Below are 19373 nucleotides of genomic sequence, written 5' to 3'. Positions count from 1 at the left end.
GTTTTCCAAAACAATACCACTTTCACAGAGGAAGCTCTATGGAAACAGTTGGCCATGAAACTCCGGTACGCTTTGTTAGAAATTTCTGTTGGGTCAATAAATATCACTATTAATTGATTAATAAGCAGTTGACTTACACTATTGCTATCTATCCATCTGATTGGTTGCCCCCACACCAACTCAAATGCACTCCAATGTGGCTAAAAATGAATACTAAAAGATAAATATGTCACTTATTTAAACCCCTACTTATTTCCAATTGTATTTTATTTATTAAATATATATGGATATGTATTCATAAGAAAAACATAACTATTTTTGGCCCTCAAAACACAACTAGATATGAGCAAAAACAACTTTCAACACTCGCTTTTGTCATAACACTACAGTTCCCGGCATGCAACACACGCACAAAAAAAAAAATATTTATGACCCTGCACGCGATCCTTACAGAGCGTCACGAGTTGCGGGAGTCATCATGAGAAGACGGAAAAGTGGCAGCTATCCCCTGTAGGAGCTGCAATTAGTTGGGGGGGAAAACAAAGCAGAACATCTGTTTACATTCCCAGTGGCGAGCTACCAGCGTCCAACATGGCTAACATCACCAAGAAAGTGTCCTGGTCCAGCCGAGGCGACGAGTCCGGGGCGGCCGGGGAGGAAACCCCGCTGCTGAACGGCTCCGAGCAGTCCAGACCCCTCAGACAGGTACAGCGACCCGGTGGCTAACAGCTGCTCCCACTATAAGCTACATCAGGTGCAAAGTCATGTGTTAAAAAGCGCTGTAAGGTTCTCTTTAATCATGTTTTGAACGCTGCATGGGGGGAATGTTTGCTAGCGGGAAACGGAATGCATCAGCAGGAATCCTGTTTTTGTGATGTCTTATGGCTTTGGTTGCATTTGGACGCAATAACAAGCAACAATAAGCTGGAATCTAAGCAGATTAGCGCCAATTAAATTATGTTATTACTGCGCATAATTAGATCTAGTTACCAGGAAGTGGTTCATATGACAGGATTTAGAAATGTTTGTCCTTGCTATTGCCCCTAAACTAAGATAGTTTAATGAAAATAAGTGATTAAAACTTATTTTTAAGTTTTAATCACTTAAAACTAATATTAATGAAGGTCATTAATATTAGTCAAATCAACCCTAAAAAAATATTTAGGCTTTTAGATCTGCTGAATGCTGATAGATGATAACTTCTAATGAAGCCAGTTCCAGTATCTAAATGCAATGGCTAACAAATAATAAAAAGCATTTAATAATCACCAAAAAGTTAAGTTATTTCAGTGGTCCACTTTATAGACATGTATAGCTTAATTACACACAGTGTGAATTTATCCCGGCGTTTGTTTCTGTTCATTATGATGACTACGGCTGCTGTTTCTAGGTATGTTAATGTAAAGTTAAGTGGAAGAAAAACATTTTGAACACTATCTGTGATAATCTCATTGATTTTGTAAAAAAAAAAAAAACTTAAATCAGTACGGTACATGAATAAAATCAGCTTTTAAACTTTTCTACTACACTTTTTCCTTCCACTTAACTTTCCACGAAGCTACATGGCCACAATGGGCTTCTCTAGTGGTGTGTATTGTCATTCTAGAGGGCGTCAGCAACTGTGCTCCGTATTTACTAAATCTACATCATTTTATAATTTTTAAATTTTTGAATTGTGCTGTTGAAATAGACAAACTTTTCAACGATGTTCTGACTTAGTCAGCTGTATGTTGTCACTTCAGTTTCAAATTCACACACAAAGCCATCGCTCTTTCTGTTGCTGTATGTGGTGTGTGTAGATGTCAAGTGGAAGCACTGTATTTCAGATAGGCAGACTGAGCACGGTGGATTTGGAAGAGGAGATAACCACAGAAGAGGTAAAGTCTGAGATCCGGTCGCCAGTACATTTTTTTTTTCTTCTCCTTTTCCGTGTCTGTCGCTCCCATTCGTCAAGTCCCGGCTTCATCTTTGCCACCTATGAAGAAACTGATTGTGGTGTTAAGCAGGGAGCTCAGATAAATGGTGTAATTCACACAGATTATCGTTAGTCTCAGCTGCTTTCCACTGGATTTGGTTGGACTGAAATCTGGAACAGCTGACACTGTGGCGGCCAGAGCGGCCCAGTGACGGATGAGTAATCCTGCGCGCTTGAAGGGCACATGTCTGATGGTTTCCACTGTGGAGCTCCTTGAGTAATGAATTAATGCAAGGCATGTGTTTCTTACTGTGACCACCCAGAGATCCTGACAGATGAAACCACTGAAGTGGCCACTTCAAACAAGATCCATCTGAAAAAAAGGAAAAATAATCCCTCATTTTTAATCAAACTGGTCACACACTAAATCTAAGCATTTCAAGCTTTTAGGTTGTTTTATGTTGTAAGTTTTTCTTGTTGGCTTTGTATGGTGGTCCAGAAGGGTCAAACTACGTAAATAAAGAACAGATTTAAGAAAGCTAAAGCTGTCGGCTTTGCATAAATTCTGTTTTGTGTTTGTTGTTGTTTTTTTTACTCTTCTGGGCCACTGTAGTTGTGCTATTTTGTTAAATGTCTTTTTTCTAACATCAGGCAACCGATTAGTTTTTTTTTTTTTTTGAGTACGACGTTTGTACTTTTTCTCTTTTCGTATTCACGACTTTTAATAAAAATCCTCCATCATAGATGTTTTGAAACTAGTTTGAAGTTTATTGCATTAACTCCGATTTCAAAAAGTTTGCCAACATTTCCGAATTCAAAATGTTTAATTGACACAGAGGTAAAAAGTTCAAAAGGACAAAAACAGAGCGCCTTCACTGCACTTTGTTCATCCTTTCTGTTATCTTTTGAAAGTGTTGCTCTCTCTTGCCGTTTTGCAGCCTGAAATGATCCATCCTATCTACTGAAAAACGTCCAGTTCACCTCTAAAAACAATTTCTTGATGCATCTGAGTCCACTTGGCCTCACCACGCAAACAGCCGCAGTAAACTGATGCTTTCGGCATCAGTCCAGTCTATAAAAAACGAGAGGAAGCAGATGAAACATCACCCGGCAGTCTGGAAGAGAGAAGTTATAGGATGAGTTCAGACGAATGTAAATAGATTTGTACCAGCTAAAGTTCTTAAAGCTATCGGTGTCCTCTTAGTCTCGGTTTGCTCCAGCTTCATCAGGAATTGATTTTAGGTGCTTTAACATCTCTGAGGAAAATTCTTGATGTCTCCGACACGAACATGTTCGGTTGAACTCCTTGCAACTCACATGAAACTTGAAATTTGTTATAATCTAATGGCTGCTTTTTCCAGCTAATCACGTCGGTCCTGGTGCCTGTTGTGATGTCATCAACCCAAGTAAAACACTAAGTAGAACTAGCAACGTTTTCTCTCTCTATTTTGTGAGATTCTGCAGCGGAAATCCACTCCTTATAACCAAAAGGTGCTTTTATTGTCCGTGCACATTTTTTTTGGAGGGAAGAAAAAATACACAACTGGATGTTATCTTTAAACATTAAATGATTTGTTTTAAAATTATGTTTAACAAAGAGTTAAATTGGTCAGTAAACACAAACAACATGAACTTTTTCCACTAAAATTTGGCTTGACAAGAGAGAAGAAGAAAAAATCAAAACAATCGGGCATCAATCAGCAGTCACAGGACAGGCTGTGACATGTTTCCGTCACATTAGTTTTTCTTTCATTATTAGATGCCGTCCATTTTTCTGGCTGAATGTGACTCCAAGCATGTGGTTTGCTTCACTGTAAACAAAACATTATTTCCAGTGTTTCGTTTGTTTCTGCTGTTCCTGTGAATGAAACCTTTGACCTGTGTGCTGAGGCCTGAGGGGCCAGCAGGCGGGTTAAAGAAGCCCATGCATGTTAGATCTACATGTAGCTGTGACCGGCTTGTTCACATGCATGTAAGTTTCACTTAACAAACCAGCATTTCCTCCTTTTCAAAACCCATATGTATATATATATATGTATGTAACTGGAGATCCAACATGGCTGTATAAATCTTCTCTTGCTTTTAGCTTTTGTGGTGTCTGAATATTTTCACACCAGACAGTTTGGAGGAAATGCTGCTTTTTGCACCGTCATTACAGCTTTCATCAGTCGGTATTTTCTACTAGAAGTGACTTTTAAATGTTTAAAATGTCCGTTTTGTTTGTCTTTGATGCGTTTTCCCTCTTGCAGCTTTTCTGTGTAGAATATTTGACATCAATATTTCAGCTCTTGGTTTTGCGTTCCCTTCCACAGGCCTTTGGTCAGAGGTCGGTGATGATATGATGACCTCTTGTTTTTTTATTTGTCATATGCTGCAGGATTCGGCGAGGGGGCGACCCAAAGAGATCCCTCACAATGAGAAGCTGCTGTCACTTAAGTTTGAGGTAAAACAAGATGCTTTATATTGGAAAACCAACAATGCCCTGGTCGTCTTTTGATGGCTCATATCGGTTTCCGATTTTATTTTCTTTTTTTTTTTCTTTTTTTTTTTTGAGGTTTAATCTGCCTGACTTGACCTATTTTAGATTTCCCTTCACTTGTCTAAACTTTGAAAAATTAACATAAATGGAGAAATGTGCTGCAAGTCTACAGCTAGATTTATTTATTTATTTTTTATTGGAATAGAAACTCGAGAGCATAAATAATATTTTCTGTTTATATATCAAAGCATATATTGCTATGTATGCTTTCAGCTACTTTTAGTATGAAGGGTGCTTTATAAATACAATTGATTGATATTATTGAGAACAAATTATAATTTTTAACAATTTATAATTGTGAAAACCATCTATTGTTTTTCTTCAACTTTGGTACTTTTTTCTCGTCTTTCATATAAAATGCCAGTGAAACATTGAACTTTGTGATTTAAAATGTAAACTTCTGGGAGCCATGAAAGGAGAAATTTGAACATCACCGTATGATTCATTGGGTTGAATTTGACTTTCTATCGTTTTCTCTATTTTTAGAGTCTTGACTACGATAACATTGAAAACCAGCTGTTTCTGGAGGAGGAGCGGAGGATGAGCTTCATGGTGAGTGCAGAACAATGTTGTCCTCTGCATGGTTGCTGCACCTCTGGTGTTTATGCCTCCAGTTCCTGACTTTCCTTTCTCTCTGTTTCGTGCCTCGAGGCTTTTCGCTGCCTGGAGATCAGCCGCTGGGTGATCTGCGGCCTGATCGGCTTCCTGACGGGCCTCATCGCCTGCTTTATAGACATCGCGGTGGAGCAGCTGGCTGGACTCAAATACAAATTGATTAAAGAAAGTATCCTGATGACTTGGTTTAGAAGACAGGAAGTAGCTAAATGGAGACGTACGATAAACATTTTTATGCCTTGAGTTTTTTTTTTGTTTATAATTCACGGTTGGTTGTGTTATTAATTTAATTTGATCACTTCTTTAGTGAAACTGCAATGATTTTTGCATGTTTTTGGTGTCTTTCTGTTCTTTTTACTCTGTTAATGTGTCGTTGATTAGAGCTAGCTTTTAGCTTCCTTGACTCAGAACCTTTACAGATATTGTAAAGTTTACAGAAGCAGGCGGACTGTCCATCTCCCTGCTCCTGTGGGCTGCCCTCAACTCGTTCTGTGTCATGTTTGGGGCCATCATAGTCGCCTTCTTTGAGGTAAAGCAGAAAATTATTAGAGTTCGGAAACAAGTGAGGCTTTCTTATTGGATTCCTGAAGAGTGGAAATGAATTTTGAAGAAGTGCGTTTAAGTCGGGTTGTGCAACTTGTTGACATGGGAAACCAAATCCTTGTTTTTTTTTTGTTTTTTTTTGTGGAAACTGAATATTTCCAAGTGATAAAAGTTGTTTCTTCCGGCTTTCTGTATCTTGCAGCCCATCGCAGCAGGAAGTGGGATTCCTCAGATAAAATGTTTCCTAAATGGAGTCAAGATTCCCAGGGTGGTTCGGCTCAAGGTGCAAACACCTGAAACACACGCGTCCATTTTATTGGTTGGAATCAGACCGGCCTGGTGTATTAATGTGTTCTTTTTGGGTTCTGCAGACTTTGGTGGTAAAAGTGGTGGGTGTAATCTTCTCCGTGGTCGGTGGTCTGGCAGTAGGAAAGGTAAACGGCTTCAGTCTTTCTTATTTCTTGATTATTTTAATGTTAATTTCTTTTTTTGTTTTACATAATTGAATGCTGTTTCTCTATTACACCTGTCCTGTTTACCCACAATCCTCTAGGAAGGCCCAATGATCCATTCTGGTGCCGTTTTAGCCGCTGGCGTCTCGCAGGGCAGAAGCACTTCCTTAAAACGAGACTTTAAGGTCAGGACCTGTGGGATTCTCCATGCTAATCCATTATAGTTGTGGAAAACTCACCTTTTCTTTTCAGTTTGTTTAGTCTCATAAACATCCCAGTTGATTTCTGACTGGCGTCTTTGCTCTTGTAGATATTTGAATATTTCCGGAGAGACACAGAGAAAAGGGATTTTGTTTCCGCCGGAGCTGCTGCTGGAGTTTCTGCTGCGTTTGGAGCCCCAGTTGGTAAAAAACACAAAAAAAGCACCCAGTTCCCCAAACAGCACAATGTTCAACATACTTTATAATTAATCAGCTTTTTTCTGATTTGATGTTATGAGTTAGAAAAGATTTTCTTTCCCTGTTTTTATGTAGTTTTTTCCTTTCTTGCCTCCTCCTTCCTTTTTCTCCTTTTCCTTGTCTTCCTTACATCCTTCCTTTCTTGGGACCTTCTTTCCATTCCACTTTTCTTTCCTTTTGTACTTCATCCCTTGCTTCCTTGTGCCCCTCCTTTCCTCCTTTCATTCCTTGTTTTACTCTACCTCCACTTCTTTTCTTTTTTTACATCCAGCCCTTTTGTCCTGCTGCTCCTGTCTTTCCTTATTTGTTGGCTTGTTTTTTTTTTTTTCATTCTTTCCATGTTTCTGTCCTGTTTTCCTCCTTTTCTTTTTCTTTCTTCTCCTTTTGTAGTGAAGTATATTTCACTTCATGTAAATTCTGTCATGAAGTTTTACTTAAATTTTGATTTAGCTTCTTGAAACATTTGCCTGCGCTGTATAATCAAAATATGCTATAGATGGAAATCCAAAGAATTTAAGTAATTCAGTTCAAAAAGGGACACTATATTCTATATATATATATATATATATATAAAGAGTAAAACCAGCCATTAAATGCCTGAAACCTTTAAGCTAATATATTATGTGTTATATGGGACGGATGGTTTATTTATAGATCACTTGACTGATTCCTCGGTTTCCCTTCCAACAGGCGGCGTTTTGTTCTCTCTGGAGGAAGGAGCCTCTTTCTGGAATCAGATGTTGACATGGAGGATCGTAAGTCACGCGGTCGCTACGTGTATTTCCTACGATGCTTTAGATCCAGAAAGTAAAAAGATGTTAAAAAAATGTCCTCGGTTGGTGACTTTCTTCCTTTTGTCATCAGTTTTTTGCCTCCATGATCTCCACCTTCACGCTGAACTTCTTCCTCAGTATCTATCACAACAAACCAGGAGACCTTTCCAATCCGGGTCTCATCAATTTTGGACGCTTTGAGAGCGAAGTGAGAAACTTTAATATTTTACTGTTTTTTTTTTTTTTGTTGCCAAGTGTAAAACATTAAAACATTGTCTTGTTCACAGGCGATGGAGTATAACCTCTATGAGATTCCTTTGTTTATTGCTATGGGAGCCATAGGTGAGAAAATGTTGATGTTTCTGCCAATATGTGGGATTTTTAATGGCTGTTATAGTTAAATACTAAACCCAGTAGCATGAAGGTTTTATCTAAATGGTTTTTGGTGTCTAAGCGTTTTCTAGTTGTGCACACTGGTGTGTTTGTTCCACCTGAAGAAAAGCAAAACTACAAAAATAAAAATGCACCGATTAGAGGCTTGTGTCTGATTCCTTATCTGAGTTTTACATATTTTGTTTGTTTTTTTTATCAACCCTAACATAATAAATGACACCAACATTCAGAATATTTCTCTCTAGGTTTTCTGATGAAAGGTTATTATTTACTTTTAAGTAATTTTAAGGTAACGTTGCACCGTTTATGCAGGAAAAAGTGCAACGTAAGACAGGTTTTTGCTGTTGTCCGCTGCAAATCTTTCTTTCTTGAGTCGTTTCTACATGTCATAGAAAACACGTTTTCCTTTTAAAAATGATCAGAAATCAAAATTAGGTAGTAAATTGACAATAAGAAAATAAAGTTTTGAATCTTTGCAATCAATTCCCAACCTTTTTTTTAATCTTAATCCAGTGAAAAATCTGATTTTTATCCCCAACAGCTACTAATGACCGGCTCTGAAAGTGACGCTGGTAATGCTTAGTGATGGTGTGTTCACTGATCGGGAATAGGTTGGATTTTTGAGCTTCTGACTGGCAGATTACCAGTTGTATTTGACTGATTTAAACGTTGAGTCAGAAAATCAGTGTAAACACATTTTCATCAATAATCAGTTGAAATAATGGAAATCTTAGTTATTGTAATTATAGACCAAGCATTTTTTGTATTGCATTAAAAGAGATTTGTTTGTGATGAGGGAATTACATTTCTAAATGGTGTAGCAAGGTGGTGGAAGTGTGGTGATGTGGGATTGTATTAATACAAACTAAGGGAAAATTACTTTTGCTTGTATTATTGTTGCATGAAAATCAACCAGAATACTGAAAACTCTAAATCTGTCAGGGCTTCTTAAGATTTTAAAATAACAAATCCAGTTACATTTTCTACTCTTTTGTCATCCAGGTGGAGGTTTGGGAGCTTTCTTTAACTTTCTCAACTACTGGCTGACCATCTTCAGGATCAGGTATGGGCCGGTTTTAGCGCTCGGGCATGAAGCATCAGGCGGGATAACACGTGCATGCTGGGAGATTTTGTTGCATTATTTAAAAAGAAAAAGGGCGTTGGTTAAAGACGAGGAGGTTTTGAAAAGATCTGCTCAGAATATCAACAACGTCTCGTGACTGAAGCGAGTCAGAAATAAAGAGCTCAAGCTCCCAGTAAAACACTTTCCTGGTCCAAAACTGGACGGTGGTAATAATTTAACAAGCTGAAGGATTTATTAGCTTAGAAGGATTTAAATCACTGCAAATTAATTGATTATGAAAATGATGGCAAAGCATATTTTCTTTTGCCTTTGTAATTTTTTTATTTTTTTTAAGAATTGGCGGTTTTAGTGAAAACCATTTACTTAAACTTAGAAAAGGACAACTGTATTCATTAAATAGATGCACATCTTAATTTTAATCCACAGAAAACCTTCTATAGCATCTCTACAACATAAATATAAATCTTTTGTCTTCATGTCTGTTATAGTTTAAACATTTAAATGACACTAAGGTGGTTTGTGTCATAAAACCCCGCTGTCTGTGAGTAAACCAGTTCAACATTCATGACTCATTTTAACATTTTGGACATTTTAAATCTAAATAAATCTCCACAGTAATTTATCACACTATCGCAGTAATACAGTATTCATGTGGTGTGGAGCTGCTTCTAAAACGGTGTAAGTCAGTATGAAACAATCTCTTTAATAAAACCTTCAAACTGACGTGAAAATGATGGACGACTCGCTGGACTTTAAATCTCTAACAAATTCAGAGTATGGATGGATGAAGAGGAAAAATAATCACCAGGTTCCAACTATTCTGGGTTCCTCAGTCCCCTAATGTAATCTACTTATATGTGCAACATTTTTCCTTTTAATAAACACAATTAGGCAGACTTTCCATAGCTTAGAAAGAGGCTGCAGGAAATTCATGAAGATTCGTGCTATGCAAGAAAAAATGGGGGGGGGGAATGTGATATTTCTATCTGAACTTTTAAACATTTACTCTGATTCTGGTGGAGCACAAAATGTTGCAGATGTAACCCTTTGTTATCAGTTATTATTTAAATGCAAGATGAACGTAAAGTTTCCATTTCACTATCAAATAAAGTGTTAAAAAGTGATATTCAGTTTGCTGTTGCTCAGCCTTCCCTCTGGAAGCGGGAATCCAGATATAATTTATGAATTGTCAAAAGCGTCTTTGTTCTGTGTTGTCACCATAATGAGTGATGAATTATATCTGCGTATATTTAACCTGACTGGGTAAACCTGTTTCTAAAAATACCCTCTCCTGTCCGACGCAGTGACTGTAAGGAAGTGAGTTTCTCAGTGACTTTATCTCACAGACATTCCAGCGGACGCTCTGCCAGATCCAGCTTTGCGTTTCCCGTCAGCGGCTCCTCCTGACCCGGGAAAGTCCAAACTGGTGTGGGAACATTTCTAGAAACCCGATTTACGTTTTGGTTTCTCCGTCAGGTACGTCCATCGGCCATGTTTGCAAGTGATGGAGGCCATGCTGGTCGCCGCGGTGACCGCCACGGTGGCTTTTGTCATGATCTATTTCTCCACCGACTGTCAGCCTCTGGGGCCCGACCACACCGAGGAGTACCCACTGCAGGTACACACACACACACACACACACAGACACACTGCTGGGGAGATGCAACACACAACCTGTTTCAGCTTCCTGAAGATTTAAGAACGTTAATTTCGAGCAGACGTCTGTCCAGATGAGTTTTGTCATAGTGAATCTCTGCGGTTTCCCTTTTTGTCAGTTTCATTTCTTTAAGCTTCGTTGGCGGCGGCGTTACAAGATCAACGCTGGAGAAGGAACTGAAGAGTAAAGAGCTTTTCTCACATCAGCAAGTTAGCTTTTTGATGTGGTGGATGACTCAGCGATTTATAAATGTGGAGATTTAATGCCGTTTCCTTCCCTCGTTTCCCTATTCATGTTTGATTTTTTTTTCTATATTAATTCCTTCATTTTCTTGTCCAGTTGTTCTGTGCAGACGGAGAATATAACTCCATGGCCACAACCTTCTTCAACACTCCTGAGAGAAGCGTGCGGAGTCTCTTCCACAATCCAACAGGTAAAAACCACATGATGGTTGCTACGGTAACCATAATGCTGTAATATGTTTTTCTCTGTTAGCCTTTAAGTTAACTGTTGTTGAGGAAAAGCCTAATGGCGTTCAGCAGACTGCTAGTGGGAGTTTTATGCCATCTACCAGTTCATATAGGGCAGGTGTGTGGGCTGTGCACAACTAGCAGGTTCTTCCACTTGAGCTGTGGATCTCTGCAGCTCCTCCAGAGTTAGCATGTGGCTCTTGGCTGCTTCTCTGGTTATTACACTCCTGGCTTTTTATTTTAGGTGGGCGGCCAATTATGCTTTAGGGTTTACAGTTCTTCCATCAATCGAACAGTTCTTCCATCAATCGAACGTTCAAATGCATGCCACACTTTTCAGATTTCTATATGTAAAAAAATATATATATAGAATGTTGCATTGTTTTTCTTCCCCTTCAAATTTATCCACTACTTTTGTTTTCCACGTAAGGTCTTGATAAAAATTAAACTTTATTAGTTGTAATGCGACACTGTGGATGGTTTATATAGCAAAACCTTCAGTTAGATTATTTAAAGTTAAAGTTTATTGATTTTGTTTTTAATAGTTTGTGTTTTTTTTCTTCCCTTCTGTAGTAATTAAATTTAAGTTTTTAATTGTTTGTCTTATTTTGACTCCTCTCTGTGGATATTGAATAATGCAATGGTGTGAAGAACAATAATTTAAAAAAAACTTGAAGCCTCAAGTATTTGCTGAAACATGCAGTATATAAATGATGAAAATGTTGTTTACTTTCCAAATGGTCCATCGCTCTAAACTGCAGGTCAGAAAAACTCATCAACTTAATGAACCGTCACTTGAAACAACTTTTTCTTCCATCTGAGTTGTTTTTGTGTTATTTAATCTCTTTGCCTCCTGGTTTCTTGGCTTTGAAGGAACCTACAACGCTCTGACTCTGGGTCTGTTCACACTGACCTACTTCTTCCTGGCGTGTTGGACCTACGGCCTGGCGGTGTCTGCCGGCGTGTTCATCCCGTCTCTCCTGATCGGAGCAGCCTGGGGGCGGCTGTGTGGAATACTGCTGGCCTCCACTACTTCTACCGCCTCAGTTAGTGCTCAACACACACACACCTTTTTGTCTGCTGGAACATTGGCAGCCATATTTATTGACACTTCTTATGAAGATGTGAACCCCCCAGGTCCCCACCCTAAAAAAAACCTTAGAATGATTCAACTTTTATTGCAGCAGTGTTATCTGTCTTCTCTTTGAGAGCCTTTAATTTCAGTACTTTTATTAAAATGTTAAGACAAAACATACACACAGACACTCTTCAATCCTCAAAAATACACGCTGCTTCTAGGAGATTCTAACTTGGTAATCCATCAGTTCCTGTTTCTGTCGGCAACTGATGCAGTATATAAATGATGAAAATGTTGTTTACTTTCCAAATGGTTCCAAACGATTTATGCATAGCTGACATAATTTGATGCGACACAGAGGTCTGTTTCTTTCAGCCTCTTCTGGGCCGGAAGTCGCCCAGATTGATCTTGACAACAGGCGAAGTGTGCAGGATTTTAAGGGAAGTGTGGCAGCTTGAGGTCTGAAGTCTCCATGACTTCAGACCTCAAGTCTGAAGTCACGTTTGTCCTACAATCACAAACGTATATTTTGCCAAGTTTTGCTGCAACTTTTTGACGGTCTCTGCTTGTTTCAAAGGTTGAATAAGTGGGGGAAAAAACACTATTTTTATTCTCTCTGAATGTTTATTTTGCGCATCTTCACCATGGATGCTGATGAGTCACTACAGGATTCCTCCTGACTCGCTTCCTCGTTTTTTTCTTTGTGTCTCTTCAGTTGTGGACTGACCCTGGTAAATATGCCCTGATTGGAGCTGCTGCCCAGTTAGGTGAGAGACTCCAGTGTTTCGTTTAGTTCTTCTTCTGTGACGTTCACAAATGAAATGAGTTAAAACGTAGTAACGCGCTGCCACCTGCAGGTGGCATCGTGAGAATGACCCTCAGCTTGACGGTCATCATGGTGGAGGCGACGGGCAACGTCACGTACGGCCTTCCCATCATGCTCGTACTCATGACCGCCAAGATAGTCGGAGACTACTTCCAGGAGGTAAGGAGGCGACGCACGCTGGCGTCGATTAAAAACTCAAATCAGTAGTTTTCTAATTCCAGACGAGGCAGTGGGGGGTATGATTGTCCTGAGTAAAATTTGGACTGCATTTTAAACAGGAAAGCTGTGTTTTTTTTGTATTAAAACACATTAATCTTTGACATTTATTTATTTTCACACATGAAAAACTTTGTGAAAACAGTTAAAGGTTGCATCTCCTCCATGTTTTATCCCCCCCCAATCATCACTGTGTTTTTGAGTATGGAAACGTACGCAAAAGAATCCATTTCTCCGTTTCCTTTAGCCAGCTGACCAGCCATGTGCAGCAACAATTTGGGAAGGGATTCTTATGCCATGATTTAAAGAAAATTGAGGTCATTCTGTCCCTTTCTCTGATTAAAGGGACCTTTAAATGAACAATATGATGGAAACATCTCGTTCTGTTTCGGTCAGCTTTTGAAAATGCAAAACAATTTATTTGGTCATTAGGGATGCTTACATGGAGATATTTAGGTATAATACACTTCAGAGGAACCTGAGATCTAATTAGAGCTCAACTGTTCACTAGAAACTACCCATAAAAATGTGCCATGCTTGTCGTATTCTCTGTCTGTCTGTACTTTTTAAAACAAATTCATAGCTGGCATTTTTCATTCCATCTTTTCCTGTTACCGCAAACCTCTCGAGTGTGTTTTAAAACCACTGTGTGTGTGCCTCAGGGCTTATATGACCTCCACATCAAGCTGGGAAGCGTTCCCTTCCTGCACTGGGAGGCGCCTGCCACCTCCCACTGGCTCACCGCCAGGTAGGTCCTGCCTGACGTCTTGAAGGCTTGTTAACAAATTGCTAATGTATGACTCTTCGCTAATCTGTTACACATTGAAGCATGCAAGGTTTTCTCATCCTCCCTCCTTTTTTGTTCACGCTGCCTTGCAAATATTTTCATTCCTTCACGCCAAAACATTCAGATTTTTCCCTCCACTTTACTTTAATGCAACGTTCTGTTTGTATGTCGCCTAAAAATATTAAACGATAAAGTTTGAGGTTGTGGCGTGACTGAATGAAAACTGTTCCAAATGTACGAATGCTTTTGCATAGATTGTATATTCTTTGAATTCTTTTCTGAGAGGAGCCTTTGTCCTCTTCTAATTTGTTTGTCTTTCTGTGTCCATCCCTTTCACACCCAGGGAGGTGATGAGCTCACCGGTCACCTGCCTGAACAGAATAGAGAAGGTCGGAACAATCGTCGACACGCTCAGCAACACTTCCACCAATCACAACGGCTTCCCTGTCGTCGTGCAGGTTTCTGGTGATGACGAGGTATTGTTTGATCTGGCGACTGACAGAAATGCATGATGTACACGCACATCCTTGAAAAGTCTTACATTCCTGTATCTAAAGTTAAGGCCTTAAAATGTCTTAAATTTATTTAAAAAGTAATTTGGCCTCAAAATTGGTCTTAAATTGGTTTTAAATAGTCCTGTGGTGGCAGGACTATTTAATGTCATGTGAAATCTCTCTTTCTTGTTTTTCTCATTTGTGTCGCCTCTTTATTGCCCTCCATGAATCGAGTTAGTTGAGGCTACTGGTAATTAGCGGCTAATATAACCTAGCTAACTAGCATATATAAAGCACAACCCATTGGTTCTGGTTCCTGTAGTGGAAATGAAGGAAGACAGAAGTGAGCTAGCTAGCTAAACAGAAGTGAGCTAGCTAGCTAAAAGAAGTGAACTAGTAAACTAAAAAAAGTGAGTTAGCTAGCTAGAGAAAAGTGAGCTAGCTTAGAAAATGACCTAGTTAGCTAAAAAGAAGTGAACTAGCTAGCTAAAAAGAAGTGAACTAGCTAGCTAAAGAAAAGTGAACTAGGTAGATAAAGTGAGCAAGCTAGCTAAAAGAAGTGAACTAGTTGGCTAAAGAAAAATGAACTAGGCAGATAAAAAAAAGTGAGGTAGCTAGCTAGCTTTTTTGTGTCCATTATGGCTTAAATGCAAATTTATCTCCAGTTAGCTGGACGGTGTTTGTCTTTGATAATTTCTGTTGCAACACTACATTCATTCTAACACAGGTCTTATATTTCGTTCAGAATTATGTTAAAAATTCTTAACTTTCAGTTGTTGAAACCCTGAGATGCTAAATTATAAGTTACAAATTGTGTCTTCCAGCCTGCTAAACTCTGCGGCCTCATACTCCGCTCTCAGCTCATCGTTCTCCTCAAGCACAAGGTAAAAGTCAGAGACGCATGTCGCTGTGCAGAGAATAAGGCGGATGATAAATTTCCTGTGATTCGTCTTTTGTCAGGTGTTTGTGGAGCTCGCCCGCTCCCGGCTCACTCAGAGGAAGCTCCAGCTGAAGGATTTCAGGGACGCCTACCCCAGGTTTCCCCCAATCCAGAGCATCCACGTCTCTCAGGACGAGAGAGAGTGCATGATGGACCTCACCGAGTTTATGAACCCAACTCCCTACACCGTTCCACAGGCGAGGGACACGCCACCCTCGTTCATCTTCTCAAGCTTATGTGTGTGAATATGAATCCTGACCTGAAATCCTTCATTTGCAGGACACGTCGCTTCCTCGCGTGTTCAAGCTGTTCAGAGCGCTCGGACTCAGACATCTAGTGGTGGTGGACGATGATAACAGAGTAAGTGTGTTGAGTATTTTAGTCTGAGCCTTTTCACATCAGCATTTTACTGGGATTTTAGAGCAACACAAGGAATAAATGATTATGGAACAGAAGGGAAATGATGATTTTTAAAGACCATATGTATATTTTTATGTTAAAAAGAAGTTTGGATGCTTTTGTGCTACATACAGGAAACCATTTCTTTACTATTCTGCACTACGCAGCATTTCTCTGTCACGTTAAATTGCTAAGATCAGTCGTTCAGATGTAACGTCTTGATTTTTGTCGCTGCACAGGTGGTCGGACTGGTGACCCGGAAGGACCTGGCCAGGTATCACGTGGGTAAACACGGACTGGAGGAGCTCCATTTGGCTCAGACATAGTACACACACACACACACTGATGGACATGAACACACCTGATGCCTCAGAGGCCACCAGCCTTCCTGCACACCTGAGCGATGCATTGTGCTCCAGCACAGCGATTTCTCTCCCGCCTCCCCGTGTGAAATAAACAAAATGATTGTGTTTCTGTCGTTTAAGACTTTAAAAACTTTTCACTTGTTTTTGGTTACGTTTATTTCCTTTTGCCTAATTTTTTAAAACTTAAATCATCGTGTTTTCCATCATGCTCCAGGTCACATTAAATCGAAACAACAGGATCACTTCAAATCGAAACTGTTTATACAAAAGGTTTTATTTCCACTCCCCTCTGGTGAAATGTAACCAAACCCGTCGCGGGTCGGGTTTGGTTTGGCTGAAGGGGTAAATCATAAATCAGGTTTGTGTCTGTCTTGTTTTTCACTCCATCATTTTAACATCGAAGGATCTCATGCTGTTGAATCCCAGAGTTTAAATCCTCTTTTTTTTTTTTTTTATTTTAAGTTCAGATTATTGATGTATTGCGTGTTTTGAACTGAGAGAATGATGTTATTTATTGATGTCAGAGATCTGTTTTAACTTAAAGAGAATAGTCCGGGCTCATGCAAAGTCGAAGGTCTTATAGTTTTATGTCCCATTTTTGCCTCTTTTTCTGTTTGACATGCACAGATGACATTACTACTGAGAGCAAAAGCTAAAGGTACGAACTCGTCTTCTTTAAATCACCTCTCAAGATTTTCACTTTCACCTTTTTTCTGTGAAAGTCGTTTAAGTGTGAAGATCCGCATCATGAAGCTTTATGTGAATATTGTCAGAACCAGAAAATTCAATGTTTGATTTTTTTTTTTTTTTTTTTTAAATGTCAGTTTGTGCTAAGTGTTCCAGTATTAATATTTTGTGCACTTCATTGTAAAACCACTTTGTTTTTTTCTTTTAATGTATAGAACATGAAAATGTTTACTGAGCTCTATTTTATAACTACTAAGAAAATGCCTTTTTGTGAAATAATAAAGTTGGAATCTATCCTTTATAAAAGTTACTTTTATTGGAGACAATAAATGATGGTCATTCTTGTAAATACAAAAAAAGTGAAACGGAGATATTAATGGTGTTTGTGAAGAATTACCCATTTCTGCTTAAACGTTCAGATTTATTTTAATACCCCATCAAACCACCAGAGGGCGCACATGAGCCACCTGTTGTCTTATCGTTTGAGAAACAGAAGAAAAGATTTTAACATCGTCTTAACTTTCACGTATCAGGAGCTTCAGGTTATTTAATCTTTTTTTTTACTTTTTTTTTTTTCAAAATGAAAATATGACCATAAATATTAAATGTAATTCTCAATAACAAACTTAATATAATATTGTGCTTTAAAGCTACACTTAGGTGAGATTCCTAAATGTAGATGGTTGAGTTGCTACTGCAAACATAAATGAATGAATTAATACAATAAAATGTCTAACTGAGCTCAAACACTACTGATGAATGTTGACCCAATATTCTTTACAGACGCTATTTATGCTCATTCTGCAGTGTCTGTTAGATTTAAGTCCAGACTTGGATCCAAAATGTCATTTAATATTTTTAATTGAGTCTAATTTGGATCATTTCCCTCTTGCATCAGCAATGTTTAATGTGTTTAAGGTTTTTTCTGGTGATTCTCTTGCAAGGTTTTCTGGTGAAGATCAAAATGTTTGATGCATTTCTTGGGTGGAGCCTTTGACTCGTCTTATTGATGAGTCGAGTCGTGCTTTCCACATAAACAAAGAAATGCTTTTCCTCACTATATGCTCTTAGAAAACCATTAGGCCGCTGCTTACGCATGCACCCCCAAATTTATAGCTTACATTCTGATTGCGTGTGTGTGTGTGTGTGTGTGTGTGTGTGTGTGTGTGTTTGAGATAAAAAGCAATTACCGTAGCTCACGTAGAGCCTAATGGAAATACACCACACCAAATCAATGCAGATTAAACCTGCATGTGACATCGGTTTGTGAATCCACTTTAAGGTAGAGATCATGATAGAGATTTTTTGGTATTATCATTTTGTTGTTACTTTCAGGTTAAAGTGTTCTCTTGTTTAAACTGTATGTGTGAACTGACCTGGAAGTCACAGCTGCCTGTTATCTTCATGTGAAACAGTTTGACCGAGATTTGAACCGGGCTCAGATCAGGGGCCAGATGTTAAATTGGTTTACGACCTTTGCTTTGTTTAGGTAAAATGTTTTACGACCTTTGCTGTTTTTCCTCTGCTGTCTATCTTGCCTATCCTCCCTCTTTGAAGTTTGAGAATAAAAGACAAGCTGTATCCAAAGAGAAGCAGAACGCTCTGTGAACAGCTCTGAGAAGCAGTTGACAGAGTCTTCTCCTTTTGCTTGCAGAAGTTTAGTCATAAATTCATATACGTTGTCTGTGGTTCTTTTATGTAGGTTCTAGGAAAATACCTATCATTTTGGTGCCGAAACCCGGGATCTCTCATACCGACCGCTGTCAGGCAGAGGAAGACGCGCTGAATCCATGCATGGCCAGAAGTCATTTGGACCTGGAAAGAAAGACCCAGGAAGTAGAATTCTTCGCTGGGCCAGCGCCGTAGGTCCGACTTTGTCTGCCAACGGCGGAGTGACGAGATCCGACTGGACAACCCGAAAACTACAGAAACGTAGGTGAATTTTAAAATGGCTATTTTAGTGGTTTGAGTTCCCTTGTATGATGTCGCTCTGCTAAAACTCTGTGGTTTGAGAATCCTTGTATGATGTCGCTCTGCTAAAACTCTGTGGTTTGAGAATCCTTGTATGATGTCGCTCTGCTAAAACTCTGAGGTCTGAGAATCCTTGTATGATGTCGCTCTGCTAAAACTCTGTTCGAGGAGACCCCATAAGGGCACGTCCTCAGGCGGATAGGAAGCTTGTCATTGCTGTGTGGTTTTGATTTTTTGATGGGTAAAACATGACTGGTGCTGAGTTTTCTGACAAGGCAAAAACAGATAATGTTGCGCTAAATCATAGAGTCATTACTGTGCTTATATTGCTGGTTTGCTACTGCTGCTTTGTGTGTGTGAGAGTGATTGGAGGTTTAAATACCGCTCTGTGTTTTACCTCATATAAAACAGTGGATTTAAGCAGCAAACCTCTTGTGGATGCAATAGGCAAGATTCTCCCACTCGAAAGAGTCGAAGCGGGGAATACCACAACAAGGTATTTTAATTGCTGGCCCACTGAAAAGAGCTCCAGTTCATAGGACTCCCTAGGAGTCAACGAACCTGGACCAAATTTAAATAATTTCAAATAAATAATATTTTTAAGCTGAAATTGCAAGTGTTTTAAATATGGGAAATAAACATTCTTGTAATTCATCACTCGGTAAGGGCGCCGATGGGGATGAAAAGTACATGCTGTCCAGGTTTCCTGGT

At 39.1% G+C, this 19373-nt stretch overlaps 1 protein-coding gene across 2 annotated transcripts; it reads left to right on the top strand.

Annotated features, from left to right (window-relative positions):
• The first annotated feature begins 435 nt into the window (after positions 1-435).
• On the top strand, positions 436-17443 carry clcn7 (chloride channel 7). 2 transcript variants are annotated; one of them, XM_008415713.3, is made up of 25 exons: positions 436-705; positions 1800-1877; positions 4293-4358; positions 4941-5006; positions 5106-5238; positions 5489-5598; positions 5815-5895; positions 5984-6046; positions 6166-6249; positions 6375-6468; positions 7213-7277; positions 7387-7503; positions 7583-7637; positions 8691-8751; positions 10249-10390; positions 10769-10862; positions 11773-11945; positions 12693-12744; positions 12835-12962; positions 13682-13767; positions 14150-14282; positions 15125-15184; positions 15261-15437; positions 15520-15600; positions 15879-17443. In XM_008415713.3, exons 1-25 carry the CDS (start codon positions 592-594, stop codon positions 15963-15965), a joined length of 2400 nt encoding a protein of 799 aa, XP_008413935.1. In that variant the 5' UTR covers positions 436-591; the 3' UTR covers positions 15966-17443. The 2 variants fall into 2 exon arrangements, with proteins under 2 accessions (XP_008413935.1, XP_008413938.1); XM_008415716.3 differs by lacking the exon at positions 1800-1877.
• The last annotated feature ends 1930 nt before the right edge of the window (positions 17444-19373 follow it).

This window comes from Poecilia reticulata, chromosome 8, assembly GCF_904066995.2.
Source record: "Poecilia reticulata chromosome 8, P_reticulata-male-v2, whole genome shotgun sequence".
NCBI lineage: Eukaryota > Metazoa > Chordata > Actinopteri > Cyprinodontiformes > Poeciliidae > Poecilia > Poecilia reticulata.
Note: the sequence above shows the minus strand (reverse complement) of the source record. Positions and strands in the feature narration are given on the sequence as shown.